General features: G+C 43.9%; 1 protein-coding gene across 2 annotated transcripts in view; it reads right to left on the bottom strand.

Moving 5' to 3' along the window:
• The window catches only part of STK32B (serine/threonine kinase 32B), a 537210-nt gene that overhangs the window by 74174 nt on the left and 445450 nt on the right, over positions 1–17586 (bottom strand). For both annotated transcript variants that reach the window (XM_029591132.1, XM_029591141.1), the window contains 2 exons: positions 12415–12518; positions 2132–2248 (listed from right to left, as the gene is read on the bottom strand). In XM_029591132.1, the coding sequence (XP_029446992.1) occupies positions 2132–2248; positions 12415–12518 (221 nt within the window). The remainder of the gene's footprint in view (positions 1–2131; positions 2249–12414; positions 12519–17586) is intronic.

Below are 17586 nucleotides of genomic sequence, written 5' to 3'. Positions count from 1 at the left end.
AATGGCGCCGGCTGAAGACGACAAGATTCAGGAGCAGGAGCCCGTTCCGGACCGCTGCCGTTCCGGACCGCCGCTGGACCCGCAGGTTATTTAAGTTATTGGGGGGGGGGTTCGGGAGGGTGGGGGATTTAATTTAAAGGGTCGGGGGTGGGTTTTAGGGGGTTTTAGTGTGCCGGCTCACGATTCTAACGATTTATAACGATAAATCGTTAGAATCTGTATTGTATTGTGTTCCATAACGGTTTAAGACGATATTAAAATTATCGGACGATAATTTTAATCGTCCTAAAACGATTCACATCCCTATTTATTTATGCCTGCAAGTACATCATAAGTCAGGGAATGTTTATGTTATTGCCTTATCTATTAATAAACCAGCATTGAGACACTGTCCTCAGTGTGGTTCATACTGCAGGGACCTCCGACCTGATCCACATACATAGAATTACCAGATCTAGAAACATGCACATATACCCAAATTTGCATACATTCATCTTACATTTGTAGTATTAGACAATGGAAGAAATCAAAAAATGTTTCTTGACCTAGAACAGGGAGAGGCAACGTCTGTACTGGAGTGCCACAAATAGCTCTGGTTTTCAGGATATCACAATGAATATGCATGAGGCATGTTTGCATGTCCTTCCTCCATTGTATGCAAATAGATCTCATGTACATTCATTGTGGGTGTCTTGAAAACCAGACCTTTGTGTTAGAGATGCCAACTGGCTCCAGATTTTCAGGACAGGTTGATCCAGTCCTGGTTTTACCCCATTGCATAATGGGACTTATTCTGATTTCCCTCTTGCATTCTCTAAGAAAATCAAGACTATAACTATTTGCATGCAGGGGAAATAAAACCAGGACTGGATCAACCTGTCCTGAGAATCTGGAGCCAGTTGGCAACCCTAGTTTGTGGCACTCCAGGATCGGAGCTGCCTACCCCTAACCTAGAAGAATGGAGTCTGTCTGATGCAGATTTGGAGTTCATTAATCCATATAATTTTTACATGCTAGAATAAATGGAGTTTCATGTATCTTGAAGGACAAAAAAAGTCAAGCTTTTTGTCCTTATATGTATTGTACACTGTATATATTGTATATTTGTATATAATTAACTTCTTCTATCTTTCTTTAATTCCTCCACCCCAGTTCAATAGCCCTTGTTAATTGTAACTGCATCTCTTCATCACGTTTATTTATGTTCGTTGTTGTATTCATCGCACCCCTGTTTTTTATGTAAACCGACATGATGTGAATTTTTCATGAATGCCGGTATAAAAAAACCTTAAATAAATAAATAAATAAAAGCTTGTTGATTTTTTACCCTGAAGCATCCTGAAATTCCAAATGTTTGTAAAAGAACATAATAGGGTACACACAGATCAAACTTATTAAAGATCAGCTGTACATTATGATCACAGTAAATAGAGCTAACAACCATACAACAAAATGGTGCTGGCCTCAGGAAAATTTTTCCCTGCACATTCCTAATGAATATGCAAGTGAAAAATGTATATATACACCGGGTCTCCAATGTATGCAAGTTTCCCTCATGCATAGTCATTGTGGAATCCTGAAAGCCTGACTGTAGAGCCACCAGCATGGATTTAGGAAGTCCTAATGTAAAGTGATTTACTTCAATGTAAATACCAATATATTTCCCAATTAATTTTTGGGTGTATTCAGTATATCCAGTTTCCATACTCTTTCATTTCTTGTCTTGTTTTCTTTTAATTATATGTGTAAATAAATTTTCCTGTTGTTTTTTTTTCTTGAGGGTCTTGAGGGGAAAAACATTAAAAATGTGATTACATTTTTAATGTAATCACAATTAACAATTAACAATTAACAAAAGTTAATTGTTTTCTGCTGTTATATGTAAGGGCTCCGCCCAAAAGTTTTTGTTTTTTGTGAACCGATGTGATGTGTCAACGGATATCGGTATAAAAGAGACTTTAAATAAATAAATAAATAAATAAATAAATAAATACATTAATTTGCAGAATTCAAGAAGAAATAGTTCAATGTAGCATTTTGAATTTCTGTGAAGGGTTACTGATTTTTTGATATACTGTGCACTAACACCATCATATTAATGAGAACCTTGACATGATTTTGTATTGCTTACCTTTTTAAGTAATTCCACCATGCCTGTACACCATGTTGAGGAGTAGTGCACTCTTTCTATCTTGAACATGTTAAGAATCTCATCAATAGGAGTGACTGAATGAATTTCATAAGGCCTCTGAGATAAAAATTAAAATAATGTAATTGTTAAAGTAATGCTTATTAACCAGTATCCTCTATTTAAAATATTGATTTTAAACTTTTCCAGCTTTGTAATCTGCAATGCTTACACAATAGTAATATCATTATATGATTTTATAGGTGGTCAAGACTTTTGACAAGATCAGTTATTTATTATAAGGTCCTTCTGCAAAATTCTCTGTTCTTAGACACAAAATGTTTCATTGTTATTCTGGATAATTTCTACATTTAATGAGAGTAACATTTTATATCTGGAGTATGCCACACTATCCTTAAGGGTACCAACAAGTTTAGTTTTCAGGATATTCTCAATGAATATTCATTATTCAATACATATTTGCAAACATTTGGTGTAAGAAACAGAAAACATTGCATTTGTTTTATCATCCTAAAAACATGCTAGTTTGTACTGTACAGCCCTCAAGGAGTGAGGTTGCAAACCCCTGATTTAAATCTACTTTTGAAATTTGATGATATAAGGTAAAGCATGATTTTCTTAAAAATTTGAGATAACCTTTGAAATGAAAGTGAGTTGGAATATATGCCTGCAATTATTGCCCCCTCCATGGATTTTTGTTTTAAGAAACAGAGTGCAAAATTGTTGTGACTGAGATTAGAATCAGAATCTTATGTTACAAAAATACAACTCTAGGGATGTGAATCGTTTTAGGACGATTAAAATTATCGTCCGATAATTTTAATATCGTCTTAAACCGTTATGGAACACAATACAATACAGATTCTAACGATTTATCGTTATAAATCGTTAGAATCGTGAGCCGGCACACTAAAACCCCCTAAAACCCACCCCCGACCCTTTAAATTAAATCCCCCACCCTCCCGAACCCCCCCCAAATAACTTAAATAACCTGCGGGTCCAGCGGCGGTCCGGAACGGCAGCGGTCCGGAACGGGCTCCTGCTCTGAATCTTGTCGTCTTCAGCCGGCGCCATTTTCCAAAATGGCGCCGAAAAATGGCGGCGGCCATAGACGAAAAAGATTGGACGGCAGGAGGTCCTTCCGGACCCCCGCTGGACTTTTGGCAAGTCTCGTGGGGGTCAGGAGGCCCCCCACAAGCTGGCCAAAAGTTCCTGGAGGTCCAGCGGGGGTCAGGGAGCGATTTCCCGCCGCGAATCGTTTTCGTACGGAAAATGGCGCCGGCAGGAGATCGACTGCAGGAGGTCGTTCAGCGAGGGTTCCGGCACCTCACTGAACGACCTCCTGCAGTCGATCTCCTGCCGGCGCCATTTTCCGTACGAAAACGATTCGCGGCGGCAAATCGCTCCCTGACCCCCGCTGGACCTCCAGGAACTTTTGGCCAGCTTGTGGGGGGCCTCCTGACCCCCACGAGACTTGCCAAAAGTCCAGCGGGGGTCCGGAAGGACCTCCTGCCGTCCAATCTTTTTCGTCTATGGCCGCCGCCATTTTTCGGCGCCATTTTGGAAAATGGCGCCGGCTGAAGACGACAAGATTCAGAGCAGGAGCCCGTTCCGGACCGCTGCCGTTCCGGACCGCCGCTGGACCCGCAGGTTATTTAAGTTATTTGGGGGGGGGTTCGGGAGGGTGGGGGATTTAATTTAAAGGGTCGGGGTGGGTTTTAGGGGGTTTTAATGTGCCGGTTTTTCGATTTTTCGATTTTTCGATTTATAACGATTTTTCACGATTTTTCACGATATTTTACCCCCCCAAACGGCAACAATACGATTCCCTCCCCCTCCCAGCCGAAATCGATCGTTAAGACGATCGAGGACACGATTCACATCCCTATACAACTCTAGCAATTAGCCAAAAATGTGACCTTCTTCTGGAAAGGTTTCCTATAATAGGAATAAAGAATAATAATAATAAAAATTCACTAGTAATTAGGGATGTGCATTCATTAACTCTGGCATTCCTCCCATTCCCAATCACCTCTGAATGTCCCATGACCCTACCTGCATACATAGTTCAATATAATGGAATAACCACAAAGAGAAATATCGGAGGAAAAAGGCCGCAGATTTATTAATGGTAGATACATATATATAACCTTCTATGAACTGGTACCCAAGCCGGTATGGCATTTGCCCAAAGACCAGGCTACAAAACCACTTCAGTTGCTCGCCGCAATAATCAAGCAAGGCAACCATCTCACTGCTGTCCGCTGCAATAACCAGCAGGGCAACATTGCACCGGGCCCCCATCTCATCCCCAAGCAAGGAACTCACTCCGGCACAGGAACGTCAGTCCCTATGCAACCCAAGACGAACGTCAACTGCTGTCCTGGACCGTGATGCCCGCTGGCACCACATCCAAAATGCCCCTACTGGCCCAGATAACCCGCCACCCTTACTGCTGAAACATTACATTACAACTGTACATTTTACCATCAAGTGACTATCTAACATGAGCTGCTATCTGCCTCATTTGCGTATAACAATGATAAACAAGTCGTGCTGGCTAACATTGGGTGCTATCTATCCCATCTACAAGGGCTCAAATTCAGATTAACCAATATTCTTATAGCTATATAATTGACTAACATAAAACACTAACACTAGTCGACCTAAAGTCTCCTGTTTTCAAGGTAAGCAGGATGGGTGGCCATGAACGCTGGCCACGAGGAATAGGCCATATGCGCCCCAGTCACGGCTGTTTAAATGAGCTGCAATGTCATCATGCCATAACTATTCATCTCCTCCCACCCAGCCACGCTGCTGCCGCATGCGTCGGGCTGATGTGAGGAGAAGGAAGACAAGCCATAGACTTAGTTTTTGGGTACTTGCCAGGTTCTTATGGCCTGGATTGGCCACTGTTGGAAACAGGATGCTGGGCTTGATGGACCCTTGGTCTGACCCAGTATGGCATTTTCTTATGTTTTCTTATGTTCTTATGTAAGCCACACTGTGGCTCAGCTCGCCGCCAGAGCCGACCACCAGAGGACATGATCATGAAGGCTGTGCACGACACCAGGTTATCTGGTGGGCTCCATGCATGGGATCACAGGCCTACTCATTAACTCTGGCAGCCGTAACTGTAGTGTCATCCCGTCCACATCCCTCCCATTCCCAATCACCTCTGAATAAACCCATGACACTACCTGCATATGTAGTTCAATATAATGGAATAACCACAAAGACAGATATTGGAGGAAAAAGGCAGCAGCTTTAATAATAGTAAATACATATATATAACCCTCTACGAACTGGTGCCCGAGCCGGTATGGCAGTTGCCAAAAGAACAGGCTACACAACCACCTCAGCTGCCCTCTGTAATAACCAAACAGGGCAACATTGCACCGGGCCCCTGCCTCATCCCCAAGCAAGTGCACCCCCTCCCCCCATAGGAACACCATTCCCTATGCCACCCAAGGCACAAGTCAACTGCTGACCTGGATCGTGATGCCCACCAGTACGACATCCAAAATGCCCCTACTTGCCTGGGTACCAAGAGGTAGGAGCGCCCTTGCCTCATGACCCCCAAACAACAACTAGCTGTGGCCGCTTTCAATTCCAACAATCGTCTCCTGGAACCTTGGCTTTGCTAAATATGTCCTAACTAAGAATACAAAAGATGGACTCTGTCCAGCTTAAACAAACTTTGTCACTGGAGGTCTGCCCATTTTATGCCTTATCTGTTGCCCCCACCCTGCTTGGAGGGCCCACCTATCAACCCGATGATTGACACTGTTATGTCTCCTAGTCTATGGCCTGAATCATTAACTTTGTATGAGGAATAGCAGGAGGAGGATGATCTCCGAACAAATAACCTGATGTGGTGCAATAAGGACCAGATTTTCATGAAGTCATTCCTTATAGTCCAGGATCAGGCACCTGGGCGTGGTTCCTGGATCATTGCCTCAACAGGGAGTTCAGAATTTCTTCTACCTCAAACTGTGTGTCTTTTCCACAGTTATGTTCATGGTAGGGGAAGCTTTTTGGAAGACCAGAAGAAGATTAGTGGTTTCATCAAGGACATATGGAACACATCATGGATTATGAGTGTTTTTGGAAGCTTTAATTGAAATGTGACAGGACCCATCTATCAATGAATGGGATATGGTCCAATAAAACACGGGTCCAGGAGGAGGAAAGGAACTATGAGATGTAGGTGTTGAGCATTCAGCCATATCAAATTGCCCTCCTTGAGTTGGGGTGCTAGTCGTCATTTGGTGTCAGCATATTTTTTAGCTAGTACAACAGTCTGTGATATTAGTTGGATGATCTGAATCCAGAGGACATTGAGTTCCTGAGCAATTAGATAGGCTGCTGGGCAATTGATAGCGATACATAGTGGGGGTGGTACATGTGGGTGCTTCCCTTACACAACATGAAAAGGTGAAGAGCCAGTGGCACTATTTACATGATTGTTGTGGGAGAATTCCACCCCAGATAGTAAGGGGGCCCAATCATTCTGCCTTCTGTTGACATATGATCTGAGAAAGGTTTTGAGGCGCTGATTAGTTCTTTCGATCTGTCCATTGCTTTGATGGTGATAGGCAGTGGTAAAGTCCAGAGAAATGCCAAACTTACGGCAAAGAGCCTTCCAATAATAGGCAGTAAATTGAACACATATGTCAGAGAGGATATGAGATGGCAATCCATGCAGCTGAAAAACATGTTGTACAAAGAGGCAGGCTCATTCAGGAGTAGAAGGAAGCACAGCAAGAGGCATGAAGTAAGCCATTTTGGAGAACCTGCCACAATGAACCATATCCTTGTGGTTCCACAATGAACCATATCCTTGTGGAACCACGTGAGAAGGGAAGATCCACCACAAAGTCAGTGGATATATGGGCCCATAGTTTCCTGAGGGCTGGCAACAGCTGTAATAGCCCCCTGGGGTTAGGCATGATCAGTTTTGTTCTATGCACAAGTTGGGAAGAATCTTACATAATCCTTTATATCCTGCTTGAAGTGCAACACCAGTAGTGGTGCTGAAGGAGTTTGAGGGTTCTAGACATTCCTGGTTGACCTGCTACAGAGGAGTTGTGCACCCATTTCAATACTTTTCCCCAGAGTTTCTTGGAAATAACAGATTTCCCTGCCAGAATGGAGGGGTGAAGGCCAGAAGGATCCTTGCCAGGTCAATGATATGTCATGGTGCTTCAGTGGTATCCTTGGTTAGGAAGGACAGAGATACATCTGCTCAGAGGTTCTTCTTGTCAGGATGGTAGTGGATCTCGAAATCAAATTGAGAGAAGAAGAGATATCAGCAAGCTTATCAAGGATTGAGGCATTGAACCTATGGGAGGTTTTCTAAGTTTCTATGAATGGTGTAGATGGTGATTTTGTGTTGAAAGCCCTCCAGGAGATGCTGTCACTCTCCCAGGGTGGGTTTGATGGCTAGAAGTTCTCTGTTTCCGATAGTATAGTTTTTCTCAGTCAGAAAAAATTTTCAAGAGAAAAATGAACAAGGGAGAAATTTTCCTTCTGTGCTTTGTTGACTGAGGACAGCCCCAACCCAAACGTAAGAGGCATCTACCTCTTATGTTCTTCTGGAAGACTTCGATCTCGTCCAATGGCCAGTTTATGGTGTTCACACCTTTTTCAGTTTAAGGCCATAATTGTAGCGGCCAGAATGAAGTATACATGAATGAAATGCTGGGAATAACTGGAGAATCCGAGAAATCGTTGTAATCCTCACAACCCTACCAGCTGAGGGCCATTCCAGGATGGCCTCCTGTTTGCAGGGTCCATGCTGAGCCAAGTTCTGGAGATGATGTACCCCAATAAGGGCAGACTTTCTTGTTCAAAAAAACATTTTTCCAACTTGGTATACAGATGGTTTTCCTGTAAGGTTTGGAGTACTTGTTTTACCTAGGTCCTGTGAGCAGAGGGAGAGTGGGAAAAGATGAGGATGTAATTGAGGTATACCACCATGGAAGAATATAGGAGAGCCAGGAAAATATTGTTCACCATTTTTTGGAAGACTTCTGGGGCATTGCACAAACCAAAGGGCATGACTAACTATTCATATGCATGCAAGTTATAAAATAGCCTGGCTGTGCGCACATGTACACCAAAGTTTAAGTGGGTGCATGCAGATGTGCGGAAATGCAGCCTCTACCACATAAATTGGGGATTTTAAAAGGGGCACACACTGAGGCTATTCCCAGTTTTACTAGTTCATCCTCACTTCACCCAGTTAAAAGATTAGGTCCTCCAAACCCCCCTAGTTTAATAGCCTTCATTCCCCCCCCCCCCAGTTAGTTCCAACTCTTAAAACTCCACATTTCTGCCTAGTTTTGTTTATTTTTTCATTTTTTATTTGTTAGTCTTTACAAATAATAACAAAGATCAACTCTGCAATAGAAATTAAGAGACAGTATTAAAGAAATGTCTAATACAATTAACAAGAACAGAAAACAACAAAAAAGCAAACCCCAAATCATCTCTTATTTTTTTTCCATAGAAACAGGAGGGGGGTGGAAAGAGGAAAAAAGAGGAGAACAATGATAGCTTATGTATGCGGGAATACTGCTCGAACTACCCCATACTCACTTAATATGACCCACACACTTGATTTACAAAGTAATTACAGAACCTTTCCCTCTAGCATTCAAGAACTCCCACAACTGTTCTGAACTAAAGAGAATATAAGTATTGCCAGACAACTTAATTATGCATTTACAAGGATATCATAATAAGAAATTTGCACCTAAAGCATTAACTTCAGGATGCATTAATAGGAAAACTTTGCCACGGAAATGAGTAGCTCTGGCTAGGTCTGGATAAATTTGGACCAATTTGGACCACGTCCCCAAAATAAAATTTCATAAGCAGACTCAGGACTTGCTCAAAAAAGGACACAAAAAAATAGATCTTTCAGTTACCTCCATATTAAAATTTGCTAAATATTCAGATAAATTAGAATTTGCTAAATATTCAGATAAATTTGAAAAATCCACCACATTGTTAGGAGGACAAAACTGAGTAGAACTCTGTCTTTGAGAGAGAAACAGCATCTTCTTTTCAGCGGGAACAACCTCTAAAGAAGTTTTAAGGACTTCATGCATATATCTCTTGAAGATAACCAGTGGTAACTCACCAAGAGCTTTAGGAAAATTCAGCAATTGCAGATTCAAGTGCCTCAGAAATTTTCCATAGATTCCAGCCTTCTCAAGGAGGACATGTGCTCCCGCAAGAATATGGCATTAGAATCCTGCAAACGTTTAGTATCATTATTCAAAGATTGAATGGAAGAGGAATGCTCCTGGAGTATACACTGATGATCTCTTGCAACTCTAAGTGCCGGGACTGTTCATTGAATGTAAGAGACATACTTGCTTGGGATGTGCAGCAGGGATGGATTCGTCCCATTCGGTATTTGTATTCGTTGGGACCCAAATCTGTTGCATCCATTCTCGGAGGACCCCGATCCTTTCATTAGTTACATATGTATTTGTTTCCCAAAAAAAACCCCATCCCAACCCTTTAAATTTAATTTACTACAACCCCACCACCCTCCTGACATCCCCCCCCCCAAGACTTGCCAAAAGTCTCTGGTGGTCCAGCGGGGGGTCCTGGAGTGAACTCCTGCATTTGGGCTGTCGGCTGCCAGTATTCAAAATGGCGCCGATAGCCTTTGCCCTTACTATGTCACAGGGGCTACCGGTGCCATTGGTTGACCCCTGTCACATGGTAGGAGCAATGGACGGCTGGCGCCATCTTGTGCTCCTACCATGTGACAGGGGGCCGACCAATGGCACTGGTAGCCCCTGTGACTTAGTAAGGGCAAAGGCTATCGGCGCCATTTTGAATACCAGCAGTCGACAGCCCGAGTGCAGGAGTTCGCTCCAGGGCCCCCGCTGGATCACCAGGGACTTTTGACAAGTCTTGGGGGGGTCATGAGGGTGGGGGTTTATTCGTTAGTGATACGTTGTATTCGTGGGGGTTCGCCATACATTTCATGACTCCCACAAATACAACGAATATGGCATATACGTTGTGTATTGCCAATACGTTGCAAACAAATGCACACCCCTAATACCTGCAATTAGGTCCCAAAGGGACTCTAAAGTGACCACCGCCATTTTTTTAATCTCCAACAAGGGCCAAAAAAACTTCAACTCCTGATCCAGCCACACGGCTGCTCCCCTCCGATGAAAACAGGGAGCTGACTCCACCAACCGCTCCTCTCTCCTTGGGAGCCTCTGGCTGTAGAGCAGTGAGGGGAGTCAGTGCCCTGTCTGAGCAAACGCCAGCAAATCCATCTGACTGAGGCTGCTCAATGAGGCCATCACCCGGCATCTCAGCCATGTTGGCGACGTCCAGAGGAGAAGCCAGCAGTAGTGGTCATGGGTCCGGCGGGCTCAATGACACCTCCCCAGGCGAAAACAGAGCTCCTTTCCCCACCACGCCAGCGGGGCTTGAAGCCCTCAAATCCAGGGTAGGGATGGCATATTCAGAGATGAATTTCTGGTCCAAGGGAATGCAGGGTTCGGATGGAAAAACCCAAACTTTCCCTTTCCTTTTATGAGGCATAATACAGGTACAGTAAAGTTTGAGGAAATCTGGAAGCGGAGCAGCAGAAAATAAGTCCACTCAGGCAGCCATCTTGTTCCTCCCCCCTCTCTTCTATATTTTTTAACTTATACAATATGCATAGGAGAAGAAACGTTACATGACAGGGGGCGTTAGTACACACCAGATTGCATAAGTATTTATGCACACATGTCAGGTTCACACTCCAAAATGTCCATTGCTCCTCCAGACTACACCACGCCTCACTTCTTTTTGAAAACTTTCAAGATATTGAAGTGCGAATCTCGGCAGCTTTTAAAAAATGCTCTTACACGTGAGCCTGACATATTTGCACATCTCCTAATTAATGCATATGTCGAGCTTTTAAAATTCATCTTTAATTTGGGAAAAGACTGGAGAGGGTCAAGATGAAAGGGAGGTTGGCAGATGAGAATTGCACACTATGATGTTGCAAGATGACACATGAAGTAGTTATGTGACCATTTTGGTGTTAGGAACGTGGACCCTTGAGTCGGCTGAGTCGGATGGTGATGCTCTGTGGGAACCCACAGTGAACATCGCAGCTGGGAGGCAGTGCTGAAGAGATGGCCCTGGAAGGCTTTACCCTTGGAATCCCGTGGTCCCCCCAGGAGGAGCCCGTGAGGACCCGAACCGCTGGGACTTAGGTGAAATCCTCTGAGACCGAGGACCAGAAGAGATAGGCCAGGGATGCAGCCAGCACCAGGAGGTCGAGAAAGACTTCACCCTTGGAAGCCTGCAGTCCCCTCGGGAGTAGCCCGTGAGGACCCGAGCCGCTGGGACTTAGGCGAGGCCCCCTGGTGGGCGAAGAACTGGATACCTGTGCATGTAGAGAAGCCAGAAGCCAGAGTCCAGCCAGGAATGGAAGCTGAAGCCAGAAGTCAGTGGATGAGCCAAGGTCGGAAGCCAGGAGTCAGAAGCCGAAGACAAAGGCAGGGACAGAAGCTGAAGTCAGAAGTCAGTGGCCGAGCCAAGGTCGGAAGCCAGGAGTCAGAAGCCGAAGACAAAGCCAAGGACAGAAGCAGAATCGGAAGTCCAGGGATGGAAGCTGGAGTCGAAAACCAGAAGTCAGAAGCCGAAGACCAGATCAGAGATCCGAAGCAGCAACTAGCAACTCTAAACAGAGTGAACCTTGTTGCAAGGCAAGGTAAGAGCCTAGCTGCAGGTTTTAAATATTCATGCAGCATCTGACGTCATCTGGAGGCAGTCCTGTGGTTTCCTGCGCTGGCCCCTTTAAATCCTGAGCCCCTGCGCACACGCGCCTAGGGGGCGGGGCCAGATGTAGCGGATCGCCGGCGTCTCCCTCAAGGAGGGAGTGCCGCAGCCGAGGCCAGGACAGGCCTTGTCGGCATTCCAGCGGCCCGGGCCAGCCTTGACGTAAGTGGAGGTCCCGGGGCACAGCCCGGGGCGGTAACATTTGGGGAGTAATTTAATAATTATTAAATAAATGGAGGCAAATTATTAGAAGTAAATGAAGACAGACAGGGTAATATGAGGTATTTCAAGAATACAACAAATGTGCTTAAGAATTAAGTGAAGAAGTTTTCCACTATTAGATACAGTATTCAAACAAAATCTTCAGGTTTATGCTTTCAAGGGTCTAGCTCTTCTTATATGAATGTACATTACAGCCTGGGAAACAAGTCAATAAAACCTCTTACCCAACCCCGTAGTAATTCATATGCTGTGATTCCTAGTGACCACCAGTCTACAGGATATGAGTATCCTGGACCCCCTTCCATGAAGGACTGGAAAACCTCAGGAGCTAAACAGAGAAATAAAATGAAATAATGACGTTTTTACTTTAGGACAATAAAAATTATGCAATGTATATGAATTCAATAACCCAGTGGTTAGATTTTCAGGATATTCACAATGAATATTCACAATGAATATTCATGAGGCAGATTTGCATGCACTGACTCCTTGCATGCACATATATTTCATGCATATTCATTTTGGATATCTTGAAAATCTGACTGGCTAGGTGGGTTCCAAGGACTGCATTGAGAGCTCCTCCACTAACCATTTCAAAGAAAATGTTATTTGAGCTGATATTGAAAGAAAGATGGACCTCTGTGTACTATGTCAAAAGTAAACACAAGTAGTCATATGCCCCTTAATATCATCTCAACATTTTCCATGTCATTATTTAGACATTTTTTTAAACTTACTTCCCTATAATTTCCCTGAAAGCAGTCATTTTAGAAGAGTTTCACAAATGGCAATTTTGAATTAAAACTACCTGCATCCATTGTCATATTGTGAATATTTGAATAAATTCACAGAAAATGGTGAAATTTGAAATTTGCCATGACATGCTGAAAATGGGCCGGATTTTAAAAAGGTTACGTGCGCCAGGCCTATTTTTAAAAGGCCCGGCGAAGCGCATAAAGCCCTGGGACGCGTGTAAGTCCCGGGCCTTACAAAAAGGGGCGGGGAGGGGGCAGGGCGGTCCGTGGCGGGAGCGGGGCCAGAGGCCTCCGACACAGCGGCCATTACCGTTGTGTCGGAGGATCGCGTGCTGGCAGAGGCAGGCGCAAAAGGTAAGATAAAAGTCGGGGGGGGGAGGGGTTATAGTAGGGCTAGAGGAGGGAAAGGATAGGGGAAGGGGTGGAAAGGTCAGGCTAGGGGGGAGGGAATGGGGAAAGGCAGCGCGCACAGGCGCGCGCATGTTATAAAATCGGGCATACATGTGTACGCACCGGGTAGCGCGCGTACACATACGCCCGCGCGCAACCTTTTAAAACCTACCCCAATATGTGCAAGCTGCTATGGAGTTTGAGTTTAATACGGCCAGTATTATATATATAGTGTCACATGGAATGAAATCAAAGGGTCCATAAAAAATGTGTAATATCACAGAGAATGCTATGCTTTCTGTTTTGCTTGTTTGTTGACCAGTTTGGGGTTTGGATCTTGCACATATGTTTTCATTATTGTTTTCAAAACTAAAATATTGGCATTTTTATCTCTTGAACACATTAATTGGAGTTGGTGCCTTTTGTTTTAACAGAATGTGATGGAAATTTGAGATTTTGAATCATTACCCCCCTTAACTAGTTTAAACATGTATAGGATCTAAACTGTTCGCTGAAGACCAGAGCATCTCTCAGGCCATCTTTCCTGGAAAGGTTTATGTCCCTCAGGGATAGCCCATTTATCCATTGAAGTCTCCTTCTTATTCTAATACTTCCATTATCTGTTGCCCTTGTGAGCTCTCTTCTCCTCTACCTTCTCTATAAGCACATGGCACAAGCCTCTTCTTTAACTTTTTTAATTTCCATTGCACACCCAGTTTTGTCTCTACATATCACATTCAATCAAGCTGTCATTTTCATTGTTTTCTAAAGGATGTGTTTTATGTGCTTGTTCAGCTAGCTCTATCATACACTAAACTGAAGCATACTGAAATGTTGTCAGCAGGCCTCCATTTCAACACCTAATGAAATCTTATCAGGGCTTAATATAGTTACATTTATTAATCTCCCCCCCTCCAATGCTTTGATCTGTCTTTGAAACAGTTTGAAAGGTGACATCTTGAAGTAAGAATATTCAGGAACATTTGGACATGGAAAAATGGCATAAAATATGCTTCCCGAAGCTGCAAGAATAGGCTGATTTGTGAGTACATAGCACACTTCTTGGCAATGTGGATACAAGATATAGTTAATATGGCATTCATAAAGATCTTGAATCATATGTATACACATGAATACATCTGCAAAGGAATTACACATGTAAAGTTAGCTTATATATGCATAAGTAGCTTGTATTTGCATATATGCTATTTTTTAAACATCAAAGTTGCACACATATTTTTATTTTGAGCACACATTTATCTGCACAAAAATAGGTTTAGACACATAGGGCCGGATTTTCAAAGGGTTACGCGCGTAAAGCCCTAGGACGCATGTAAGTCCCGGGGCTTGCAAAAAGGGGAAAGACGGGGCGGTCTGGGGGCAGGGTGGGGGCGGGGCCAGAGGTCTCCGCACGGCCGATGTGACGGGGATCGCACATCGGCAGTTGGCCAGTGCACACAACTTACTTCAGCCCCATGGCTGAAGTAAGTTTTGTAACAAAAGAAAAGGCGTAAAAAAGGTAGGGGGGAAAGGGCGAGGGAGGTAGGGGAAGGGAAGGGAAGGTGGGGTGAGGGGGTAGGGAAATTCCCTCCGAGGTCACTCTGATTTCGGAGCGGCCTGGGAGGGAACTGGGGAAGGCAGCGCGGTTCAGCGCAGGCTCGGCACGCGCAAGGTGCACAATTGTGCACCCCCTTGCGCGCACTGACCTCCAATTTTATAACATACGCACGCCTGCGCGCGCATGTTATAAAATCGGGCGTACATGTGTGCGTGCCGGGTAGTGCACGCACATGTACTCCTGCGCGCACCTTTTAAAATCTACCCCATATGTTTTTACTTATATATGTGAACTTCTCATATACTGGTATATGGGAAGTTCACCTATCACTCACTAATTGACTGTGTGTAATTTTCATTACATAGCTGCCTCAAGTGAAACATTTGTCACACTGATTTACTTTTCAGGCTCTAAAATATCTCTAAACTTGGGTTGCTCCTCTGAGATGGCAAATGTATGTATGTATGACACAAACCATAATGATTTTGCAGAGCTTTAGGGGAGCCAAAATGAGCAATAATTATATAGTCCTACATCAAAGTCTCATTTTCAGGAGAACTACAACTGTCTCAATCACAAACTTTTGACCTTGGACGTAGGATTATACCCTTCCTCCATACATTTCCTATGATAGAGGAAAGGTAACGTATGCAAAGATAGCAAAGTATTGCATAAGAAATGCCACAATGGGTCAGATCGATGGTCCATCAAGCCTAGTATTCTGTTTGCAAGAGCATCCAGGTCACAACTCCTGGTAAGATCTCAAACAGTAAATAGATCCCATGTCCTAGAAAGAATGAAAAAGAAAGGCAGAATTCCAAGATAAAGTCAGCAAAGCATGAGTTCAGGTAGGAAGCCATTATCACTTGTACTTAACCAAGAGCAAGTTTTGTCTGCCACGCTGTGGGGACATATGCCATAGGATTGAGTTGTGTTTAACTAAATGGGCACCATGTCAAGACTTAGGAAATTTGTCCACAGCATCTATGATAAGTATTTTATAGTTACAATGTTCTTGTGTGTGGAAACCATAAAAATGTTTTCAGTTGATGTAAAAAGTCTCTTAGGAACTGGCAGACAGTAAACTCACATGTATACCAGAAATAGCCACAGTGGAAAGTTGATTATTTCATGACCTTGCCTTTGCATCTCTCAGATCCCGCAATCAATAAAGGAGAAATGGAAGCACTGGGAGATCTAAGCTAGCATAACTTCCACAACTGAAATGAAACACCCAAATACAGAAATCTGATTAATATCAACTGTGCCCACAGTCAATTTCTGAAAGAAGTACAGACATTATCAATGCTCCCATTAACACAGTGTTTCCCAATCCTCTCCTGGAGGCATGCCTAACCAAGCAGTTGTTTAGGATATCCATAATGAATATGCATATTTGCATACACTGGAGATTCAGGGTATGCAAATCTATCTCATGAATATTCAGTGTGGAATCCTTAAAACCCAACTGACTAGGCGTGACTCCAGGAGAAGATTGGGAAACACTGCGTTAACCTGTGTGGGGAACTGACAATACCTTTTTCCTCATCTGTTCCTATTCCAGCCATTTTATAGTTTGAATCATGTGGGCCACCATAGTCTTATAGACATTCATATTGGGGCGGATTTTAAAGGGTTACACACGTAACTCTTTTAAACCTGCTCCTGCGTGCGCCAAGCCTATTTTGCATAGGCCCAGCGATGTGCGCAAGCTCCGAGATGCGCGTATGTCCTGGGGCTTGAAAAAAGGGGCAGGGAGTGGGCAGGGCGGTCCAGGGGCGGGCGTTCCAAGGGCGGGGCAGGACTGAGGCCTCCAGCACAACGGCCATGCCGGGGGATCATGTGCCAGCACTCGGCCGGCGCGTGCAACCTACGCCTGCCCAGAGGCAGGCGCAACTTATAAAATAAAGATAGGGGGGTGATTTAGGTAGGGCCGGGGGGCAGGTTAGGTAGGGGAGGGAAGAGAAGGTGGGGGGGTGGAGGGAACGGGGAAAGCCATCGGGGCTCCCCTAGGGCTTGACGCACGCAAGGTGCACAAGTGTGCACCCCCTTGCGCACACCGACCCCGGATTTTATAACATGCGCACGGCTGGGTGCGCATGTTATATAATCGGGCATAAATTTATGCGCGCCGTGTTGCACGCACAAATCTACGTCTGCACGTAGCTACTAAAATCTGGCTCGTTGTGAAACAGCTGGAGCAGTGATAGGCAGGGAAAAAGGTATCCGTGGTGATCCTTCATTCAAGTTTGTGTAAACATCGATCATGACTTTTACCTCCTCAGAGAAAGCATGGGGGTTCTGGTTGTATACCTGCAAATGCAACCTGAGCTTATAACAAAGCTTGGAGAGGAGTTGCCTGATCTGGCAAAACCTATCTAGGAATCCATTTTCTGTAAGTTCTTCCAATTTTAGTCTGAGCCAATAAACTGTACTCAGTGCTACTCTACAAAGCCTCAATTTTGTTTCAAAGATGAAGATGGTTTCACAGTCACAAAATTAGCAAGGAAGGCTCCATCTTGTAAATGGAAATGAGTATTCTTCAATGTGACTTTTCATATGGTGGTCTTAATTATAATGCTAATCCATAAACCGCTAAATATCAAGAATAGAACGTTTTGTTAGAAAAATGCTTCCAAAAAGGAAATGCATATTATATACAAATAAGTATATTTAACTCTTAGAACTTAAAT

The sequence above is a fragment of the Rhinatrema bivittatum genome, chromosome 1, assembly GCF_901001135.1.
Source record: "Rhinatrema bivittatum chromosome 1, aRhiBiv1.1, whole genome shotgun sequence".
Lineage (NCBI taxonomy): Eukaryota > Metazoa > Chordata > Amphibia > Gymnophiona > Rhinatrematidae > Rhinatrema > Rhinatrema bivittatum.
This window is presented reverse-complemented; position numbering and strand designations above follow the sequence as displayed.